General features: G+C 43.2%; 1 protein-coding gene across 2 annotated transcripts in view; it reads left to right on the forward strand.

Moving 5' to 3' along the window:
• PRKG1 (protein kinase cGMP-dependent 1) overlaps window positions 1-23,548 on the forward strand; it is a 1,242,789-nt gene that overhangs the window by 770,583 nt on the left and 448,658 nt on the right. For both annotated transcript variants that reach the window (XM_032312294.1, XM_032312293.1), the window contains exon 4: window positions 20,287-20,392. In XM_032312294.1, coding sequence (XP_032168185.1) covers window positions 20,287-20,392 — 106 coding nt within the window. The remainder of the gene's footprint in view (window positions 1-20,286; window positions 20,393-23,548) is intronic.

Below are 23,548 nucleotides of genomic sequence, written 5' to 3' on the forward strand. Positions count from 1 at the left end.
ATTTTTGTAAAAGTAATCTGCTTATGTCCAGTTTGGGGGATGGGAAGAGAAAGATATGTATAATACCCACATTGGAAATGACTGTTAGGTAGGAGTGCATCTTTTTAAATACGTGTATTTAAACTATTAAAATACATATTTTATGCATGTATTAATGCAAATATGATGTAGTCTTGAGATACCAAGTAACTTATGAAACCATAAGCAGCTTCTAATTATTTCTGGTATCTTTGGCGGAGTCTGTCTCAAGATAGGTCACAGGTTTTCCAAATTAATCTCTTATTGACTTGGTTTGCAGGGCTGATTTTTGCTTTTCTAAGTCATTTTGATGCTTGGCTAAAAACTGTGTGTTGTATTAACAGATGGAGAGGGAAGTTTCTTCTAATGGGGAGAGATCATTAAGCATCTCTTTGGTTACTTACAATAAGCCTTGCATTTCATTTGTAAACCAAATGGGAAGCCTATTTTTTTTCTTTATTCATGTGCAAGAGATCCCTAGTATGAAGCTGATACAGAGTTAAAACAAATGCACAGCCCTCGAACGGAATACCTGTCCTCCCTAGAATTATAGATTTTCCTTTCCAATTCTCGAATGCTTGCAAGACATTTCATACATCCCAGAGTTATTGAAAATGACTTCTCAGACTTGTTGGATAGAGTAGTATTTAAGATATTCATAATTACTGTGTTCTTTGTAGAGAACAATTGTCACTAAAACACACTAGAAATTCTCTCTCTCTCTCTCCTTCCTTCTTTTCAGGGTCACAAGCCCTCTCTGGTTTTATAAAGAATTTTTTTTATAAAAACAGCTCAGTCCTTTCAAGTACCCTGTGTCTCAGTGTCTGTGTGTGGGTTTCTGCTCAGGGTCTGCAGTATGAATCGTGTAGACACAAAAAGACCATTGGTTACCGAGCTCTTCTGTTCTGTTGTCACTTTAAAAGAGACTGTTTCCCCAAAGCCAAGAGTGAAATTACAGCAGGTGCAGCTTCGGGTCTTTGCAATTATCCCAGATTACCCTTTCAATAAACTGTTGACAGCCTCCCAGAAACAATCTGACGATGCTGACATTTGGAAGCAGACAGGCCTTGCAGAATGGACTGTCCTACCTCGAGGGGCTCGTCCTCGAATGCCTCTCTCTATTGTTAATGGAAAATTATTGTGTTTCTTTATAAATATTCAGTTAGTACTGTCTAGGTGTCCTGAACTTTTTTTTGAATTTTTAAGAAGATTTTATTTATTTTGAGGGGGGGCAGAGAGAGAATCTCAAGGTGACTCCACGCTGAGCTGGGTCTCACGACCCTGTGATGGTGACCTGAGCTGAAATCAAGAGTCATCACTTAATTGACGGAGGCCCCCAGGCGCCCCTTGCTCAGAACTTTATAGTCTAATCCTAGGCTATGAAGGTGGCACCGGGCCTCTTAAGTAGTCACCACTGAATTTAGCAGTACTTTTCTCCACTGGGGGAGGAAGGAAGTATGTTTCTGCATGTCGGAACACTGTTGCCCTCAAGGGAACTTGAGTAATGGAGAGTCCTAGTAATTCTATCCTACAGTCATAACAACAAAGCAGTTCTATGTGAACATTCACTGGTCAGGTCTGAAATATTAAGCAAAATTTTTATATACTCTTTCTTACCATCTGAAGCCCCTTCCCACACACGCGCATGCACACAACACGACTTAGTTCAGTACTGCCTTGGATGCAAGAAAAAAGCGGCTCATTGACATCCTTAGGGCAGGTCCGTACAGCCGCAGGAAATGTCAGCCGTGCCCTAGCAGCCAGCAAACAGACAAGGGATCCTGTCCAGGCCAATATTTAAACTTAGACACTTACTTCCCATCTGAAGCAAGAACTGCTTAACTTTAACCACTTGGAAAGAAATTATAAAAAGCAAGTGTACAACTAGGTTTAAGACAAGCAGATCGGCTCCCTTTCTCTATTGCACCCATGCCAAGCTCTCTGCCTGACACATACTCACTGTTGCTCCTCATAGCACTGAGGGTAGCTTCTCTCATTAATCTAATTTTCTTCTCCTTTTTTTTTTTTTAAAAGATCTATTTATTTGACAGAGAGACACACAGCGAGAGAGGGAACACAAAAGGGGGAGTGGGAGAGAGAGGGAAGCAGGCTTCCCGCAGAGCAGGGAGCCCAATGCGGGACTCGATCCTAGGACCCTGGGATTATGACCTGAGCCAAGGGCATATGCTTAACCAACGGAGCCACCCAGGCGTCTCTAATTTTATTTTCTTGTAAAGATTTATTTATTCTAGAGACAATGCATGGGTGCATGGTGGGGGGCAGGGGCAACGGGGGAGGGAGAGGGAAATTTAGGGACTCTGCTCCAGAGAGTGTGAAGCCCCTTGAGGGGCTGGATCTCAGAATCGTGGGATCATGACCTGAGCCTCAACCAAGAATCTACCACTTCAGCAACTGCACCCCCGGGGGCGCCCTCTTTAGTCTAATTTTAAAGGTGACACTGAGCCACAGGGAAGCTAAGTAACTTGGCAAACTCAAGCAACTAATGAGTGAGCTTGGATTTGGATCCAGGCGGCTGGACCCCTGGGTCTTCACTGGAGACCTGCTGGGCTCTATTGCTTCTCGTTATAAAATAGTGAGACGCTGATACTCCGAGTGCGGCACGTGGACCACAGCCTCAGAATCACCTGGGCGCTGGTTAGGAAGGCTAACTCTAGGGACCACCCCAGGCCTCTAGAATCAAATCTACTTTTTAACGAGGTCGCCAGGTGCTTCTCACGTACACTTAAGTTTGCAAAACATGGATCCAAGGCCCATACTCATAGAATTAATCTATTTTAGGAAACAAAACAAAACAAAAACCCAACAACTCAGTATTCTACCCCAACTAAATTGCCCCTGATCTTTCCTACAGGTTTTGAACGTGTGAAAAAAGCATTCAAGTATATACGCTACTTTCTTTGCTCTTGCTCCTCGTGGTCCGGTTGTAAGCCCGGGCAGGCAGGGATTCCTTTTTTTCTAGACCAATCATTCCTAAAATGGGGTGCCTGGACCAGCGAAGCCCACGAGCCCCACCTGAGAATTGTTAGGTATGTAAATTCTCAGTCCTCACCAAGGACCCCTTGGGGGCTGGAGCCCAGCAATCTCTTTAAAAAGCCTTCTGGGCGGTTCCACGCCCTTGGAAGTTTGAGACCTGCTGCCTTAGTTCTCCTGGTATCACATGCTCTTTGAACGCTGTGAGTTCTGCTTCGCCCCAGAGCCTTCCTGGAAAGGTACGGTTCCTTGGTTTTGTAAATGCAACAATCTGTAAATGTGTAGAAAGATCTGGGATGATGTGAACTTCCGCTGCATGGGTAGAAGCCTAGCGTCCTGCCGAAGGCGGGCGCGTGAACCATCTTCTCTGAAGGGCGCCTTCTTTGGCAAGGGGCGGCTCTGGTATCTGCCCCCTTGTCATCTTGGCTAACTTTTTCTCCGTCCCTTTGGACGTTTCATTGTGTTCCGTTGCTGCTTGTACCACTCCGCGCTGAAAGGCCTGCCTGGGCTGGGTTGTCGAGTGTGTCTTCCCCGCGTTCTGGCTGAAGCTGCCCTTGGACGAACTCCTCACTTCCTATCCCTGCCCTAGTCCTCTCCTGGTGGCCCCGAGGCGTGTCTGCGATGATGCTTGGTGGAGTAAATGCACGAGTAAATGCACGCTAGCTTGCTGGATGGTGTCCTTCAAGGCTTCTTTCTCTCCCCCAGCGCCTGACGTGGAGGGGAGTAGCTTTCTTGCAAACCGCCCACGCGAGGCCTTTCCCCTCCTGACTTGTCCGTGCAGCCCGCGGCACCCCATCCTGGTCTGATTTACAGCCTCCGCTAATGTGTGCGCAGGTGCTCTTAAACGGAAGCATTGCCTGGCTGTCTCAAAAGTTGGAAAAATAAAACAAAACAGAACAACTGCTCTCTTCCGGGAAGGATGAACTGTTTTTATTTTGGGACATTTCTAGAAAAAGTAGAATTGTTTGTGGTTTTTTGTTTGTTTATTTTAAAGCTGTGCTGCTGTATTTTATACCTGGCACAAGTCTGGAGGCCCTAGCAGCTTTGCTGGTTACTGGAGCAGCCTGACCGAGCTGTGCGTGGACCCCAGAGCTTGGGATAAATGATGGGGGATGAGGGGTGTCTGCCTCTGTCCGGCAGCCTACCTTTCTCCCCTGTGCTGTGTTCCAACATCTACTTGAGAACAAGATTCATGATTACAGGACCGAGCTTGCTTTCCCGATGAAATGAGTAGCCATTTCCCAAGCCAAGATCTGACTATAGTTTGATTAGCTTCAATTAGATAGCCAATAATTTAGCTTTAAAAATAGGCAGTTTTTGGAATAAAAAGCATTTTTTTTGTCTCTCCTCTCCCCTCTCATTATTGAAAGGACAAGTGTATTATGGATGGAAGACCACGGACAGGAGGGCAATTAGTGTGAAGACCATGACTAATAAAAATAAATGCTCTTCTCATTTCTTAGAATCCAGGTTGCTCACTGGAATGGTGGCTCCTTTTTCCTCCTTAAGCCAAAAAAATCATAATTTGATCATTTGCACATCAACACATTGGGGCAATCGCAGGTTCTCCTGAGAAGTCACTCTTTGATTTCTTCTTGGTGTTTTTCACTCCTGCCCTGGAAAGAACAGACGGTGACAGTAGCGGAGGGTAAGCAGTACACAAGAGGGGAGGGGAAGGACAGTGGGGCCTTTGGGTACAAACTCTGGTCTTCGGTTGCCGCAGTTGTCCTTTGTGTGTGCGTCTCTCCACTTCCAGGACGTATTTTTATTCTTCTTTGTCACTATCTCCTGATTGGAAAAGTAAGGAGAGGTGAGGGAGGTCCCCGCTAGCGATCTGGAGTATCAGGAGGCAGTGAGTCCGTGAAGTCAGAAGGGGGAGACTTTTTTGGATACTGGATTTTTGGCTAAGGTCTGCCGTCATGGCTAGGTTCTGTGAAATTCTAAAATCTACAGCCATCTAGGGTGATGGTCTGTTCATGAACTGAGTGGGAAGGAGTAGAGCTACCTTGCGTCATGTTTCAGAAATTTATGACCTTGGGGCGCCTGGGTGGCTCAGTGGGTTGGGGCCTCTGTCTTTGGCTCAGGTCGTGATCTCAGGGTTCTGGGATCGAGCCCCATGTTGGGCTCTCTGCTCGGCAGGGAGCCTGCTTCCTCCTCTCTCTGCCTGCCTCTCTGCCTACTTGCAATCTCTCTGTCAAATAAATGAATAAATTCTTAAAAAAAAATTTTATAACCGTGAGCTGAAGAAAGAGTGTCTATTCTGGGGATGGAGTTGAATGGAAGGAAGGAAGGAAGGAAGGGGGAGTTTTTTAAAAATGTGAGGGTGCATGGGGTGCCTGGGTGGCTCAGTGGGTTAAAGCCTCTGCCTTTGGCTCAGGTCATGATCCCAGGGTCCTGGGATCGAGCCCCGCATCGGGCTCTCTGCTCAGCAGGGAGCCTGCTTCCTCCTCTCTCTCTCTCTCTGCCTGCCTCTCTGCCTACTTGTGAACTCTGTCAAATGAATAAATAAAATCTTTAGAAAAAAAAAAATGTGAGGGTGCATGTACAAGTAGGCAAGCAGGGGGAGGGGTAAGGGGGACAGAAAATCTCAAGCAGACTCCCCTCTATGTGCACAGCCTAACTCGGGGCTCCAGCCCAGGACCAAGATCCCGATCTGCACCAAAATCAAGACTCAGTTGCTCCACCAACTAAGCCAACCAGGGGCCTCCTATTTTGAAAGTTATAGAGTCAGATTTTGCTTGTCACTGGGACAAGTTCTCCTTCTCCAGACCTCGTTGTAAGCAGTCTTTGCTCAGGGAACTGTTTTCTCCCCCTAGGGCTGGATGAGATGCACTTGCTAGAGGCTCCCCACACATCTAGTGAGCCTGGCCCTCACCACACCATAGCGGGGTTTCTTGGTTTACTGTCTTCCACTTAACTACCATAAGCTCTTAGAAGACAGGAAATGTATCTGTATTGTTTGCCATGATATTGACAGTGGGGCTAAATATTTACTGGTGGGACAAATAACTTTTACATTCAAGCCTCACGTAGGACTTTGATCTTCTTTCTCTTTATGTTTCAGTGCTTCTAAATAATTCTACTCAGTTTCTTGAACTCCTTCACCACTCAAAAGTAACTTTCAAGAATTAGATCCAGTCACCTAGAAATGTATCAGATATTCAGCAGTTTATATAGAAATAATCTATATAAATGCCGTGCATTTCAAACTGTTTGAAAAATGCAAATCTTAAATGAGTACCACATTGATCTGAATATTTTTGGTCATGGTGGTTGAACTTATGTGCTGGGTGGACTGAGAATGCCCTTGAAGGATCTCGGGAAGATAATTTCTGGAGCTGTGGGCACCTGCCTGGATAATGTTTATGAAGCCACTTCATCTTTTGGTACCTTGGTTTTGTTTTGCTTTTTGCTTTCACTGGTAAAATGAAACTGTAACTTATTGAAGTATTGTTTCAAAAATTAGAACCATTTATATGGTATATGGACGTTCTCTGATAAACCATACCATTCTTTTCAAATGGCTTAAAGGTTTTAATCTCCTGTCTGCATCATGCATATGTGCATTTATCTGGTGATCATGACAGAATTAGACACAAAGGTAACTTCATGGATCACAGACTCTGCAGAGAGGAAAGGAGGATGAGGCATGCATAGGGCAGGGTGGTGCTTGGGCGCCGGGATGGCGATTCCCAGCATGGCGGTTCCCCAAGGAAGAATGGTTGCTGGCTGGCACAGCGTGCCCACAGAAGCCTCAGCTGTGGTCGGGCTCAGGAGTTGAGAAGTGACTCTGCTGGGTAAGTTCACACCAGTCTTCACCTCCTTTTTGGTGAATATACGTCCTTATATGGTGTGTGAGCAAGTAGTAGGCTACGCTTCTGCTGCCATTATTGGCTGAAGGAGTTGGCGAGTTTCTCTTGACCGGGAGCAGCTCATTGGGAGGCCAGACTGCCCTTCCACTGTGTGAAGACGATGTTTCTCACAAGAAAAAGGAGAAAGTTGAGTGTGTTGAGAGCAGAGGACCTTTCTTTAAGAAACCCAGATTTTTCTAAAGAAACCAATCATCCTATTGTAAGATGCAGGTGACCCTGCTTCTTTTAGCTCAACAGAGAAGAACTATGGCTTTCCAGGTTGTGTAATAGCACAGTCAACCTCTGTGTTCAGCTCTGTTGAACCTCATTTTGCTAATTGTTGTTGATGATCCGTTTTCTTTGCCACATGAAGCGACTTCTAGACAAGCAACATCCCAAGAAGGAAAATGGCATTCTCCTAATATGCCAAAGTAGACAGTTTTGCAAATGTAAAACAGCTGAGCTCCCTTGACATTTCTTGATGTCATCCACTTCATCTGGAGCGGAGGAGACCGAGAGCTCCCTTTCCTGAGGATGTTTTCCAAAATTCTGTCAGACTTACAGAGTTACATGTAATTGACTAAAGAGTAGATGGGCCAAAAGGGACCTTTTATTTCAAAGCCTACCAGTGCCTAGCAAAGAGATGTGAAGTAGTAGTGCCTCTTTTTTTTTTTGTTTTTGCTTTTCAGAGTGGGAGAAGGCAAAGAGGGGCAGGCGGAGAGCGAAAGAATCTTAAGGAGACCCACTGGAGTCCAAGGCAGGGCTTGATCCCACAGCCCTGAGATCATGACCTGAGCCAAAACCAAGAATCAGATGCTTAACTGACTCAGCCACCCAAGCACCCTCCCTCTGTGGTGATGGTGGTGGTGTCAACATTTTAAACCAGCTATGTCATATTCTGTCTTAATGGGACCATACAGAAGCGTTGGTTTTCATATTTATGTGAGGACTTTCATATTTATGTGAGGACTTTCATATTTATGTGAGGACTCAACAGCCATAATTTATGATGTTATAAATTATGGCTGTTGAGTCTAGCCTTCAGGTGTTAATGAACTCAGGTGATGGATATGTATACGAGGAAAATGGGAAGCTTTTGAAATCCCTCAGCTGTGAGCTCTGTAGAGTTGGTACAGTAGGGGACTAACAGAGTAGACTCTCCAGGCTTCATTTTCTCCCCACGAGAAGTAAGATTAATTAAAAATCCATGAAATGTATGGCTTCTAGCATATAGACCCATCGTTTGCCAAAGAGAAACAGTAGGATTTAAGAATGGACTGGAAATAGGGAAGCCCCTTTGGGAGACTTACTTTCTGAGGTGAAGACCCGTAGTTCAACTTGTAAGGAAGAGTTACTTGTGTAACTTCTCAAAGATGTTTGCTTGCATTCCAGCAAATACATAAACCCGCATTTTCAATATCTTGGCATAGTGTTGGGGGATGTAGCCCGCCCAACTGATGGGAGAGGACTTACAGATGTAATCCGCATTTCCTTAATGTGATTGCAGGCTTAAAATCTGTTGTTAGGCACAGATGTGCAGTGACATTTATCAGGCATGTGCTGATATTTTTGAATTAGGCACACTGTTCAAAATGTGCCAACCTGTAGGAAATTGTGTCACCGTAAGAGCTGTCAGCAAAACCAGCTCAGGAATTTTCCAGAGGGGGAAGATTATGCTTGAGGCCCAATATATGCCCTGTTTGAACCCTGGATTCTCTATATAGGGAAGAGCCCATTGAAAATGCACCTTGTTAAGCCGCAGTGGTACCCAGCCTCTGTTTCCTTTTCTAAAGGGTTACAAGCCATCCGTTCCATAATATTCAATTCTATAATTTTCCTTGCCTCTGACTTCCATTAAATCACAGAAGACTTTTTTTTAGTAATAGAATTAAGAAATGTCCAGAAATGAAGAGTCTGGAGACCTTTGTCCCTTAAAGTGTCAGGCAGGAATCTTTAGGAGTCACTCATTCAGCCAACACTGATGGGCTTCTGACCATGCGTCAGGACCTGGGAGTACCCTGCACTGGGGCTAGAAAGAGGAACAAGACCGACATCCAGCTTTCCAAGTGCTCTGTGCTGCTGAAGCTGGCCTTTTTGTCTTTGTCGCCATACTAACACACTCTCCGTCTTCCCTTCATTTCTCTCTTAATCTGGACGCCTGCCTAAACCTCTGTGTGATGCAGCAGGTGACATTTCCCTTTATTACTTGGAGGCAGTGAGCCGACTTCGTGGCCACTCCAAACCTGGATTCTTTGAACTGCCTCAGAATTCATTGTCCGGACCCTACGGGGTGGTGATCGTTTGTCCCGTTTCCTGTGTTTTTAGAAGACGGTGACCTCACGGAAGGCCAGCCATGAGCAGAGGACAACTTAGGTGCCCCATAATACACTGCGCATCTATGCAGAGTTAGGATTCCCATCGGAAAACAGTGTCACGAGGCACCTGTTATTGTGTTTCCCAGAATAGTCTGATGAGAGCCTGACTTGGGTCAGGCCCCACACCTCCTCTGTGGGTAAAGATACACAGGCCAGGCCCCAGATGGCTGGTTTTCACTCTGCAGCCTGCTCTCTCATGCTTTTTTTTTTTTTCTTTCTTTCTTTCTTTTTTTTGGGGGGGGGGGCACATTTCTGAGTCTTGATGTTTGTGCATAGAGAAGCATTGACTGAGACGCCATTTCCTTCATTAAAGACCACAAATGGTATCACCATTTTTCTAGACATCTGCCTATCACTGAGCTACCATCTTTATGTACAATAGCCCATATTGGGGGGGGGGCTGTCGTCTCAAGATAATCATGGTCATGTACTTCATGCACGTCCAGGCCTTCCTGATGTCCAGAGGGATCTATTTGCTGCTGTGAAATCCTCTGTTTTGGTTGCCTCTTTAAGGTGATCCAGTTCACCTTTTTTTTTTTTTTTTTTAAGATTTTATTTATTTGTCACCGTGAGCAGAGGGAGAAGCAGGCAGAGGGAGAAGTGGGCTGCTTCTTCAGTTAAACCTGATCCTAGGACCTGAGATCATGACCTGAGACAAAGACAGATGCTTAACCGACTGAGCTACCCAGGTGTCCCTCCAGTGTACCCTGTCTGATTCAGGAATCTTTTCTCCTCCATTCTAGCAAGTTTACCAGAACAATTCCTGCAGTGGGAAGCTTCTGTGTATGGTACTTCCTCTGTCTTTACATGAAGTCCTTATCACCAGCACCGTGAATCATACTTATCGGTGTAGTTCTGGCAGAAAGAATTGTCTTAGTTCACCAGAATCCATGCACAGTGGGTTGGTTCAAATTTGGCTTGAGATGGAACAATTAACACTATTAGCATAAAGTTGGTTAATACAGAGGTCATGTGTTTAACAAAAAGAATAACAACAACAACAAAAAAGTCAAAGTTGGCCTTCTGCAGCGAGGAGGTGCCTGAGAACAAGGTCCATGTCTTGTTTATGGTTGTGTCCCTGGAGCCTAGTAGAGTTCTTGGCATGAGGTCTCTGTAAATGCAAACATGTGGAGTGTTTGCAGTAATGGTCTCCCAGTTCATGACTTCAGACCAGCCCTTAATTCTCTTTTAAATAGCTCCCTTGAATTTACTCAGTCTAATAAACCCATTGAATCTTGTAGGACTGTCATGGAGTTTTCCCTTTTACCCAGACTGAATTTCCTCTGTGGCTTCATCTTTTCTCCAGATTGTAGCCCCCTTGAAACCTAGTCCCAGCCCTACAGACTTTGTTGGGTACTGTGAATACCTCACAGTAAGACTGTGGGGTGATGGAAATAATATATGTGAATACCTGTGAAGCAAGGCAGAGTGGTGACAGCCATGAAGGAGGCACAGTCAGGAGACCATGACACAAACACACACACACACACACACACACACACACAAATTGATTGCCTGACTGACTGGTTTCCAGCCAGAGTGAACTGGGAAGCCTTCATGGAGACCGTCATCTTTGAGCTGGGACTTTGAAGGCCACTAGGATGATCCTAAGTAGAGAAAAATCACTGCAGCCCAGACCTGAAAGCAGGGAAAGGAAGGGTGTGTTTGGAAGCTGAGCGTCAGAATCATTGGATGAAAGAAAATTAGGTTTAAGGGATTGTATGAGATGAAACTAGGAAGGTACTTTGCACACAATATAGATGAAATGCAAGGATGGAGGTGTTTTGCTTTATTGGCTGTAGGGAGCCATTGATAGTTCTGTGGGTGGGGTGATTTAGAAAGGTCCAGCAATGACTGGAATTGCTTCTCCCTTCCTTTTCTGTTCCTATGCAGGTAGGTCACAGAACGATGGTGTGATCTTTAGTCTACACTAGACAGAATTAGTAGTATTTTAGGCTTCTACAACTCTGTTACCTGTGGGTCTTCTGCCCCTGCATCTTCACTCTTGGTCCCTATTTGGATCTGAGTTACACAGAAAGCCACCTGCTTTGTAGGGGCTCATTGCCCATTTCTTCCTGTTCCTGTTCCCCAGCATACTTCGTTCCTGGCCTTTGCTTCAAGTCACGGTTGTTTCAGATGATCTCTGGTTTATTTGCTTGGGTATTCCTACACCCTCCTTGGGAGGCCCCAGGCCCCACTACTGAATTTTACTGAGCTAGGTGTCTATGGATTTCTGAATAATTGCCCTTTGGTTTGAAAGATGTAGATGATACAGCATATTGAGAACAAGGACTGAACAGGGAAAGACAAGGACACTTGAGGAATTCCCTGCCTCCACAGCTTCCTCCCCCAACCCCTGCAGCTTTGCACCCCCAGAACCTGTTACTCATTAGCTCCTTGGTTTTAGTGTTGATGGACTTCAGCCAACAACTAGGGAGACCTGACTAGAATTCTGCTGAGGTTGAACTCCCCACCTCAATTATTAATCAACTGGAATGTATATTTCCTTTTTGTTCTTTTGGCTTCCTGAGTATTTAATGACCATGGCTAGGGTGGTTAAATGGCACAGACAAAAGGAGTGAGGAACTCAGATATTCTTAATTTAGTTTCAGAAGCGTCTATGCATCATAAAAAGAACCCAGGTTTTGGAGTTGGAGTGAAAGTGGCCCTACTAATGATGAAGTGTGACTGGGCAGTGAGTTCGTCTCTTTGACACCCTGCTCCCATATTTATAGAAAAGGCAGAAGAATATATCACCCAATGAATATGAGAAAAACTGACATAAATGCAACAGACATCAAGTTCTTCTGTGCTAGAGGAAATGTTCAGTAATGGTGCTCAAAATAGTCCTCATTAGTGTCCTATCTGTATTAAAAATATCAGCATTCATTTGGTCCTTACAGTATTCGTAACATTTGACAGTAAAAATAAACGTTAAAGTCGTCATGACGGCTAATGTTTTCCTATTTTCCAAAAGTCAGTGCTTGGCCTTACTGGTTACTTGGTACAAGGTATACAGTTGAGCAGAATTTAGATAATTCTAAACCAATTCTTTTGGTTTCATTGAGGTAGCTGCTACACTATATTTTTTGAAACACATAAACATGGCAACACTGCTGATGATTTTTCTACTATTAAACTTATAATGATGATTATTTGCAGTGTTCAACTTTATAATCCATTATCTTCATAGAATATATACTTTTTCTAGGCAAAAAAGTTTACAGTATCACCCTCGTACTAATGGTGAGGCACTTTTGCACAATGGGGACTTCACTGTGTTCTAGATGCATGGGACACAGCAAATGGCCTTTTCAAATTGTGAAGCATTTGTCTCAGAACATTCTGGCAGTTGGAATTTGACTTCAGGCTAACATGTGCCTTAATAACATTGGGAAGCAGTTGTGGGCTCCACAGACCCCCTCCAAATCTCTGATCTGTCACTCTGCGTATCTGAGGGACCACAGATGATTCAAGCATCATGAGATGGGGGTGGTGGTAAAAATAAAGCTTCTGGGAGTCCTTGATTCTGTAGTAAAGCACCTTTATGGACGAGCTGGTGCTCTCGAATGTGGAAGGTGAAGTTCTGGTGTAAGCTGGTGACAGCTTCCTTGGCCTTTCTCATACACTAATCCCCCAGAAGCTTCCAGGCCATTTAGACAAAGTTTACAGCAAAAGAGAGTTTCAGATGAGACCCAAGTACTTTCTGAAAATGTTTCTTGCAGACAGGCGCTGACAGGGGGAAGAGTAAGTTATTCTGGAATCTTTGTCAGAACACTAATGTCAAGACAGAGGAAAGACAGTCTGATAGAGCTCACACTCAAACGGTTCTCCCCAGAGGAACTCTGATGGTCTCTGGTGTTTTTCCTATGAAGTAGAAGGATAGAAATGGATTTTATGTAGACAGAATGTCACGCACGCACACGCGCACACGCACGCACACGCACGCACACACGCGCGCACACACACACACACACACTTCAATTTGGAAAATACTTGGTGAGCTCTTAATTTGTGCCATTCTACACAACAAGGGAAGTGTGTGAAGAAATGACTGAATATTGGTGTTCTAGAGCAGTACTAATAGAAAAGTGATGTGAGCGTTATAGGTAATGTCACATTTTCTGGTAATCACATGGGAAAAAAAAAGGATAAAATGAAATACCTATGCAGCCTTAAGAAAGGATGAGATCTTACAATTTGTGACAACCTGGGTAGACCTGCCAGGTGTCCTAAGTGAAATAAGTCCGATCAAGACAAATACCATAGGATTCTGCTCCTAATCCTAAGAACAAAAAATCTAAATAAACAAATGGATAAACAGGCAAGTAGAATCAGAGGTATAAGAGCACATTGATGGTTACCGGATGGGAGGGGGTGGGGTTGAGCCAAAGGGGTGAACGGGGAGGGAGGTAGAGGCTTCCACTAATGGAGTGAAGAAGTCCTGGGGATGAAGGGTACAGCACAGGGAATATGGTCCCTGATGCTGTAATATTGTTACATGTTGACAGATGGTAAGTACATGTGTATACATAGCATAACATAGAAGTTGAATCGCTGTTGTACACCTGAAAGTAATGTCACATTGTGCATCAGCCATACAAAAGTAAAAATAAGAAAGCCAAAAAAAACCAGGTGTAACTTTTAGACTACTTTTTTCCTTAGTACATCAAACATTTTTAACATGTAATCAGTATAAAAATATAAGGCACTTTATATTCTCTTTTCATAGAGTCTTCCAAATTCTGTGTGTAATTTATGCAGACAGCACATTTCAATTACCATTAGCCTTATTTTAAGGACTCCATGACCACATGTAGCTAGTGGCTATCCTACTGAACAGCAAATACTTAAAATTATCAAAGGCTAGGGAAATAGAAACAAGACTACAAAATACTTGGAAATGCCCGAAAGGGGAAAAAGAATAAAAATAACTGATTTGAGTCTTGCCAGGATGAATGAGCATTTTGGGAGACAAGCAGGTAAGAGGTGCCTCTGGTTTCAGGGATCAGCTTCAGCATGAGCAGGGGCCTGGGGTAGATTAGCATGAACTTGCAGGGTGTGGGCCAAGCTTGAGGGCGGGAGACTTGGGAAATGCCACTAGGTCTGCCTATGGAATTTGAACTCTGTCTTGGAAATACCAAGTGTCAATTTCTTTAAGTATTGGTGAGTGTGTCACAGAAAATTAAAAACCAAACAAGACATGAAACATGTTGTACTTATTTATCTAGCAAAGTAAACCCATTGATCAGCTTTTTGTTCATCATGGTGAAATATACACAACCTTTAACATATTCTCATCATTTTGAAGCAGGCAGTTTAGCGTGTTAAGTACATTAATACTGTTGTGTAGCCCTCACCACCGTCCATCTGGGGGATGTTCATCTCATCCTGAGGTGAAACTGTCTCCATCAAGCTCCACCTCCCTATCCTCAGCCCCAGCCCCTGGTAACCACAATTCTATGTGCTGTCTCCATGAATCAGATGATTCTAGGTACCTCATGGCAGTGGCATCATGCAATGCTTATCTTTCTGTTTCTGGCTTATTTCACTTAGTAGAACATTTTCAGTGTTGCCCGTGATGTAGCCTGTATCAGTTTCACTCCTTTCATAAAGCTGCATCATCTTCCATTGTATATATAGGCCACATCTTAGATATTCTTTTATTCTTTGAAGGACATGTGGGTTGTTTGAATCTTTAGACTGTGGTGAATAATGCTGGTGTGAACATTAGTGTACAAGTAACTATTCATTCCCTGTTTTCCGTTACTTTAGGTATATAGCCAGACACAGGATTGTTGGATCCTATGCTAAATCTGTTTACTTTTTTTAAAGAACCGCTTTACTGTTTTCCATGGTGTCTCCACCATTGCCCATTCCCACCAGCAATGCGTAAGAGTTCTAATTGGTTCACATCTTTGCCAACGCTTACTATTTTTATAAGAATAGCCATCCTTATGGGTGTGAAGTGGTATCTCATTGTGGTTTTGATTTGCATTTCCCTAATGGTTAGTGGTGCTCTCCATCTCTCCTTGTCCTTATTGGCAAGTACAGGGACTGTGGATTGGCCTTTGAAGGTAGGAGGAGAGGCAGTTTTTCAAGAGTGAATCTTTACTTCAGAATCTGATGCCATCTCTGGGTAGAGAGTGTCAGAATTGAGTTGAATTGTAAAACACCAAACTGGTGTCCTGAGAGTTGCTTGTTGGTGTGATGAATCCACTGCCCCCCACCCACCTTGCCCCATTAGAATTAATACCAGAACTTACGTACCTCCCATAGGCCCTGTTTCGAAGTAACATCAAGATGGGGATTAAGCCTATAACTTTTAATTTGGGGGGAGACCTATTCCATCCACAGCACCAGGTGAAGAACCCTAGCTTAGGAGATGGTCTTCTGCAGAGCCTTGAATCAGCCCTACTCAGCTCTTTCCCACTGGGAGTAGGGGAGTCTGGGAGGCCTTAGCTGCGTACTTCAAGCCCCAAATACTTCCCCCTGCTGGTACTCATTTTTTTTTTTTTTAAAGATTTTATTTATTTATTTGACAGATCACAAGTAGACAGGCAGGCAGAGAAAGAGAGAGAGAGGAGGACCAGGCTCTCTGTTGAGCAGAGAGCCGGATGTGGGGCTTGATCCCAGGATCCTGGGATCATGACCTGAGCTGAAGGCAGAAGCTTTAACCCACTGAGCCACCCAGGTGCCCCTGGTACTCACTTTTGATGTGCTGTTTGAGTACAGGACCAGGAGATGGTGAGCCTTTGCTGTAAAGGGCCAGATACTATCTGTCAAAATGACTCCATTCAGCCAGAGACCAATATGGAAACAAATGGGCACGGCTGTGTTCCAATCAGATGTTTTATGGGCATTGAAATTTGCTTCCTGTAATTCTCAAGTGTCATGAAATATTTTTCTTTTTAAGAATTTCAGCCATTTAAGAATGCAAAACCCATTCATAGCTAGCGTGCTGTATAAAAACTGACCATGGGCCCGGTCTGGCATGGACCACAGTCTGGTGGCCTCTGTTCTGGATGACAAGTTGCTTAAAGGCAGGAGCTGTATGTTAGTTTTCTATCCCTTATATATAGTACCAGTGTTGGCTAGATATAAATAAATATATATAAAATAAGTATGGGCTGAATCAATATTTGAGATTGTAAGTGTTGTATACCCACGTATGCTTTCTCAGTATTCATCCAAAATTTGAAGTGAACAGTGGGTGATTCCCCACTGAAATTTAAGCTAAGCCCGGACTGGTGACTGGAGTCTAGCAGTTTTGTGGCTCCCCCCCATAGTCATCTTTGTGTCCAGCAAATTCAAGGCTATTTGAAGGTGTTCTTGATGGACTCCTACACTTGGAGATCTCAGAGGAATGGTAACTGGCCTGAGTTCCATGTGGCCTTAAACTGAAGAAATGATCACTGTTTCAGCAGAGTATTTTAGATACATACTTGAACAGAAAGGAAACACCGTTCCCAACACTTTCTCTGCTTAATGCCCTTGAGACTTACATGTTCAACAACTGTAATCATGGTGAAAATCACAGGAACTTTATTTTTCAAGTGCTTATTCCCTGCAGAGATGAATATACAACTTAAAATCAGAGGTACATGGAAAGTTTTTCTTTTTTTATTTTTTTTTATTTTTTTCAAATGGTCTGCAAGTTATGGAAGGGAGACTTAACACTCCAGCCTTCTCTGAAGAAGAAAGACGTTAATCACAACTCGAATATAACCACCTTCTTGGTAACAAGGCAAGGTGATTATTAGTCATGCTTGCCCACCTGTGAAATGCTAACTTGACTAATAGGTTTATCAGCTGAATACAGAAAAGGTTTTGGCATCTCGCCCAAGCCCAAGGTCATGGACAAATTTGCAATCTCGCCAAGCCATGTTCATTATCACGCAAAATGTCTGAAACCATTTTTATGTAGAGACATTCCAGTAGCCCGTGTAAATGGGAATCAGAAGATAAAATGGAATTACAGAATTCTGTGAAGTTATTTTTAGACCTTCTCTTGCAATACATGGATTCAGAGGCCTGATTAAAATATCTAAACCGAATTAATGTAACATGAGAGGCCACCTAGGCTTATTTTTTTCCTTAGGTGAACTTTATGTACATAAGTTGCATTAATTAGACAGATAGACCCAATATTTATCAAGTGAAAAGCTGATTTCTTGAGTGGGGAGAAGTTACAAGAAATGAGGCATGGACTTTTCTCTGGGGGTAACGTACAGACTTACTTGAGGAAACATGATCCAGACATAGCAGAGATGATGAACCGTAGTGAGAACGTGCTCTAGACGGGGACACAGGCAGGGCAGAAAGCTGACTCATCAGGAGGGACCTGGGACACAGCCTGGCCTCCAGGTATGAACTAGGACTCAGACTGTTGCAAATAACTTGGTCACAAGCTATACAAGCGCCCGCGCGTGCACACACACACACACACACACACACACAAACTGACCCTCCTCACTTAACTCCTGAGTACCATGACCTGGGCTTGGTATCTGCTCCTCCTTGTTGGAAACTGTGATCGCTGTACATGGCCAGGACCATTTTCTCCATTTGGGTCCTGTCCCGCTCTGCCTCCCGGTTTTTACATAAAGTATCATTTGGCAGGAGTGCTGTTTTCTGCTTGACTTGGGTGCTTCCGAATCCAATTTCTGCCCCTCCTCGATGAGTCTCTATCAGCTATCCCTGTGTTTCTATCACTCAGTGTATACGAGCCAGTGGTAGAAATTTTTATATAGTGCCACCAGGAGGATGCCGGTGAAGTCTGTCCACAGGGCAGAGCCCTCTCAGTGGGTGGGCATCCCTGACTTCCGTAGACTGTCTGCTTCTAGTCAGTCCTTGAATGTGCAGTCCGGGATGCAGATCCTTGATAGTACAACTGTTTGCATCACCACTATTTTTAAAATAAAGTTAGTGTATCCTAATTCATCCTTCGGAGGAAGTCTTTGTATAGTAGAAATACCTAGGAACCGTTAGGAATGATGAGGACAGAATTGTTTTTTTCTTACATCAAAAACGTTTGAATGCTTGTATCTATGGTATTTTCTTCAATTCTAGTTTTTTTCTTTATTTTGATTTTAAGATCTCTAGAGGCCTTCTGTTGGTTATCACACAAAACCCTGCTTCCTCTGCCTGGCTTCCAGGCCCCCCTGCCCCACAGTAACCTCTCAAATTATGGAGCAACCCCAGGGCATCTGGGCGGCTCGGTGGGTAAAGTATTGCCTTCAGCTCCGGTCATGATCTCAGGGTCCTGGGATCGAGTCCCTCGTTGGGCTCCCTGCTCAGCGGGGGAGCTTGCTTCTCCCTCTGCCTGCTGCTCCCCCTGCTTGTGCTTTCTCTGTCTCTCAAATAAACAAATTTAAAAAAAAAGAAAAGAAAGATAAAGAAAGACTGTCTCTGCCTTTTCAGGCCATGGTATCCCTGTCTGGACTCCCCAGCCCAGGCCCCTTCCCAGTCCTGGTCTTCTGTTCTCCCCTCCTGATTTCCCCTCCTCCATCTCTCCCCCAGCTCAGCTCCTGTCACTTCTGAAAGACTCTCCTTCTGGTGAATCTTTTCCTAAATTGGCAATCCTTCGAGGGCATGTCATCCAGTCTCGGGGTGAACAGGTGTTCTGGAAAGAAGCCTGGGTTGAGCCGAGGAGCTAGAATGTAGCTGGAGAGCACCTGTGCCATGAGCTTTGCTTTTGATGATGGTTCATTTTTAAAGGCTGCTTGGCCCAGAGCCATGCGTACACCACCAGCCTTTGTGGCTTTGTTCATTTTCTCATTAACTGAGCACCTTTAATTCTCCAGTAAAGAGCAGGCTAAGGGACAAGTCACGTTCTAGTTTCTTAGCGTCACACAGTTCTGCGAGGAAATATTAGGTGAAACTCAAAGATAAGGGCTTTACTCTAGAATATGGTATTTCCTTTTTTATCTTTCCTTCCATTGCTCCGTGTTACTCAGTGTCCCTCCCCTCGTGTCACACCTGCAACCTAATACTCTGCCCCCCCTCCCCTACACCCAGATCTCTATCCATCATGATCAGGGGGCTTAGTGAGAAAGTTGTCCTCTTCAATTTTTCCACATTTGGCTCACTGAACTAAACTGTCTCTACTCCCTTGTCTGGCTCCAACCCCTCCATCATGCTTACCTACCCCATCCCCCACGGGTATGCGCTGTGAATTGGCTTGCTTCACTTGTGTGTTAACTTAAAGTGTTGCTTATTGTGAAAATTTGCAAACATATATAAACAGAGAGCATAGTACAATAAGCGTCTTGTATGCCCACCACACAGATTGGGGTATGGAGACTTTTAGCGTATTCTTCTAAAACCTAAGCTTATCTCATGATATCAACCTGTTACCCTATAGCGTCTTTTTTCGAAAACTTGTCTCTTAGTAGATCAAATGGTTGTAATAGATCAAACGGTGAACTTCATGGTATTCTATTTCAACACTATTATTGTTAAAGACCGTGTACATATGAGAATAGAAATTAAAATTCAACAAACCTATCTACTAGAAATTCACAGGACAACTTTGGGCACAGGTTAAATTTGCAAAAATAGGTTTCATGTAGAAAGCACTGTGCAATTATTTCTACTTTATTAAATTCACTCCATTAGCCTGAAGATTGAGTTTTCACCTCTACTTTTTACAATGAAAACGTGATCATTTGAATCATGAACACCATTCCGGGTAATTCCCAGGGAGTGTTATTAATTGTGAATCTTTCTGTCCACGTGATTGTTGCTCAGGTAGTCTTGAAATCACAAAATTTTTTCAGTGTGTACTTGGGCATTCCCATCCCCTAAGGACAGACCACCAAGAATCTTCCTATTAGGTAATAACACTAAAAGGAAAAGTATGAACTACAGTGTACCTTGTAAGAATACTTGGGTCCTTAACGAAATAGGACAGCGTGATGGTATCAGATGTAAATGAAGGTTCAGGCTCCCCAGGACTCCCCTGGGTCCCTTCTCTCTTCTGCGTGATGTGGTTCGTGGTTGAAATTGTCTGATTTTTTTCCCTGTTATTTTCTTTTTCTGTCCTCCAGCTCTTGTAAATGTGAAACTCTGGGCCATCGATCGACAATGTTTTCAAACGATCATGATGAGGACAGGACTCATCAAGCATACCGAGTATATGGAGTTTTTAAAAAGGTAGGATGCTTGATTTTCTTCTACCTAGGTTGCTAATTGTCTATCCAACCCTCTTGTCAGACATGCAGCCAGGGAAGGCTTTTGCCTTCCTCTCAAGCTGAAGACTGTGCAGGTTGGTGAAAGCAATGGGCTTCTTTGTTTCTGGTACCAGTTTCCATGACAGGTGATGAAGTCAGATCTTGAGAGTTTCACTGAACATTCTGAGGGAGGAGTGAGGCTCAGAGGAACAAAAGACAATTTGCTTGAACAAAAAGAGGACTGGAGTCCATCCCTAACTATTTATCAGTTAATATGTCTGTGGTCCCTCTTCTGATTAAATCCTCTCCTGTGTAAAATTCCGTGTTAAAGGTCGGATGACAAAGATGGAAAAGTTCCAAGGTGAAGCTCATTATCCTTTAATCCCGAGTTTAATTTCCCAAATTAAGTGTGTTTTATGTTTTAGTTCTGAAATATCAAAAGCTTTTCTTGATACAGGATATTATCATAATTCAGTATAGCATGGAAATTGGAATGAGAAAACAGCTTTTCATTGCTGAGGAATACGCTGATATTCTCTGAAATGTCTGTCTTTGCCTCTAAGCTTCATTTAAAGAAAACACATGATATCATTAAAAGGAATATTGACAGCTTTTTTTCCCCCAAAATAGCGTGTTTTCTTTTGAAAACTGAACCATCTTTAAAAAGTGATAGATTACTTGCTAAAGAGATAGTGTAGTGTCGCTTAAGATCTTTTTTTTCAGAGCTAGAATATTAAACCAGCTTTCTCATTTAATATTTTCTTGGTGAAGAAATGGTTTTAGTGGAGCTAAAAAAAAAATTAAAATCCCATTTCATTTCAGTGATACATCATGATAGATATCAGTTACATTTTCTTAGGCAATTTTAATAGTGTGTACTTGAGTATTTTATGTAATTTATTTCCTGATTCATTCTTCATACATTTTTCATTTCCACATAATTCCTTATATTCCTGCTAAAGGGACAATAAACTTCTAAGTTGATATCAAGTAATAATATATTAAAATATAACTATCAGTAGAGGGTTGGGATTTTTCTGGAACATGATTGGGTGAAACCCTTAGAAGTAGAAATGTAATTTTCAGTTTGGGGTTGAGTACAGCTTGCAAGGAAATTATTCATGTGCTGTGTGTACATGGGTGTGCATATGCGTGAGTACGTCGATACAGAGGTGTGATTATATTGGTATGTGTGCGGGGCAATAGAAAGAGAACAGAGAGACAGGAGAGACTGAAGAAATAAAAACTTGAAAAATGTAAAATCCAAGTGCAAGTTACTGATTTCTGATGCAGCCCTAATAGAGAAAGATCCCAAGTGGTGGTTGATAAAATCCTTGCCTGGGGTGTGGAGCCTGTTCTATCTCATGGACCAAAGCACTGGGCACTTGGAATGTAGATTTCTACTTCTGTAGTTTTGTTGTCTCAAGGAAATGGAGTAAGTGTCCGTGCTCTCTTCCGTGACCCGCAAGAACTTTTTTAGAGGTGCTCAAGTTCAGGCGATAAAGTCTCACTGTGTCGGTGTTGGTGTTACTCTTCTGAGCATGCATATACTTTGATTTTTTGGGTTTTCAGAGCTGTGTCCCTTGGTTATCTGCTCTGACAGTTCAAACCTTCAGCAATAAAGGTTGGTTCTCCAGAGTGTGAAAACACATCTGGTTGGCCAGTTAGAGCAGATGACATCTAGCTGGTTAGATGAGAGGTAGGTACTTTCCCTGCAGCAACTCTGCAAAGCATAGGGTCCCTGTCACTTGTGAAGACAACACTGGGCTGGAAGCCCAAAAAGGGGATGCAGGGACCAGTGTTGGCCTCGGGCTGGCTTTCATATTCCTAAGTGATGACTCTGCCTACCTGGTTCTCTCTAACCTTCCGGTGGCTCACCGCTGCTCTTGAATTATGCTCAGCCTCATTAGCTGGATATTCAAGGCACTGTCACAGCCTCCGCTCCTGCTCTTCCAGCCTGGGGTCTTCTCGCAGTGGGCAAACCCAACAGTTCTGTCTGCCCAGGCAGTCCCTCAGTCCCTGTGCTTTCAGACAGCTTACTACCTCTGTGCCCTGTTCTTTGTTCTTCCCATTAGTGTTCAAGTTGTATAATTTTTTTAAGATTCAACAAAAAGCTGCCTTCCACAGATACTAACCTCATCCACCAAGAAGTAATGTTTCCCTTGTTTGAACTTCATCTCTACCATGTGTCTCAATCACCTTGTTTCATTATAATCGAATTACTAAACTTCTACTTCTAGGCTATAAACTTCTCCTAAGCATCTTGGTATTCTTCTTCAGCACAAAACTTTATTTTATAGATAGGTAATTTATAGGACTATAAGGATGGGATCAGTACACATTTTTCAGAGTGCAAAGACAAAGGGAGTTGAGGACTTCTTAAAAAAGAAAATAGAAGTTAAAAATGTCCGAGACTGACAGCATAGTATTAAACCAAGCATAGGCATCTTCTAAGCTTAGGCCCTGTACTGTTGCACAGGTTGTACATTCATGAAGCTAAATTAGTAAATAATACTCCTCTCTCCTTCACATTCCTGGGTTAACTATACTTGCTACCATTTACTTTGCAGGGCAGTTACAAGTTGTGCACAACACCCAAAAGGAAATACGGATACTCTAAAAAACTTAGATGACCAAACTTAATTAAAATTTCCTATCATAACTTAATTTTTTTTAATTTCCTTACTTTTTAAAAGATTTTACTTATTTGAGAGAGAGATAGTACAAGTAGGGAAGAGGGAGAGGAGAAGCAGACTCCCCAGTGAGCAGGGAGCCTGATGTGGGGCTTGATCCCAGGACTCTGGGATCATGACCAGAGTGGAAGGCAGTTGCTTAACTGAGACACACAGGTGCCCTTACTTCCCTATTTTTTTGTTAAATTCACTTATTTTATATCATGTAAAATTTTAAGATTTAGGTAGTCAAGTCAACCAAATTTTTCCTTTATGACTTCGTGTATAGAAAATCTCACTTAATTGTATTAGAAAAAATATGGACTTAATACTTTGAGGTTCTCTGTGGCAAACTGTGTGTTTGGGGGGGGTGCTGTTTTCCTCTAATGTGCTTGCTAAATCATTCAACTCCAGTTTTCTACCATAGTTACTGTATACTGTGTATTTTGTTAAGGAGTTAAAGCAAT

The sequence above is a fragment of the Mustela erminea genome, chromosome 14, assembly GCF_009829155.1.
Source record: "Mustela erminea isolate mMusErm1 chromosome 14, mMusErm1.Pri, whole genome shotgun sequence".
In the NCBI taxonomy this organism is placed as follows: Eukaryota; Metazoa; Chordata; class Mammalia; order Carnivora; family Mustelidae; genus Mustela; species Mustela erminea.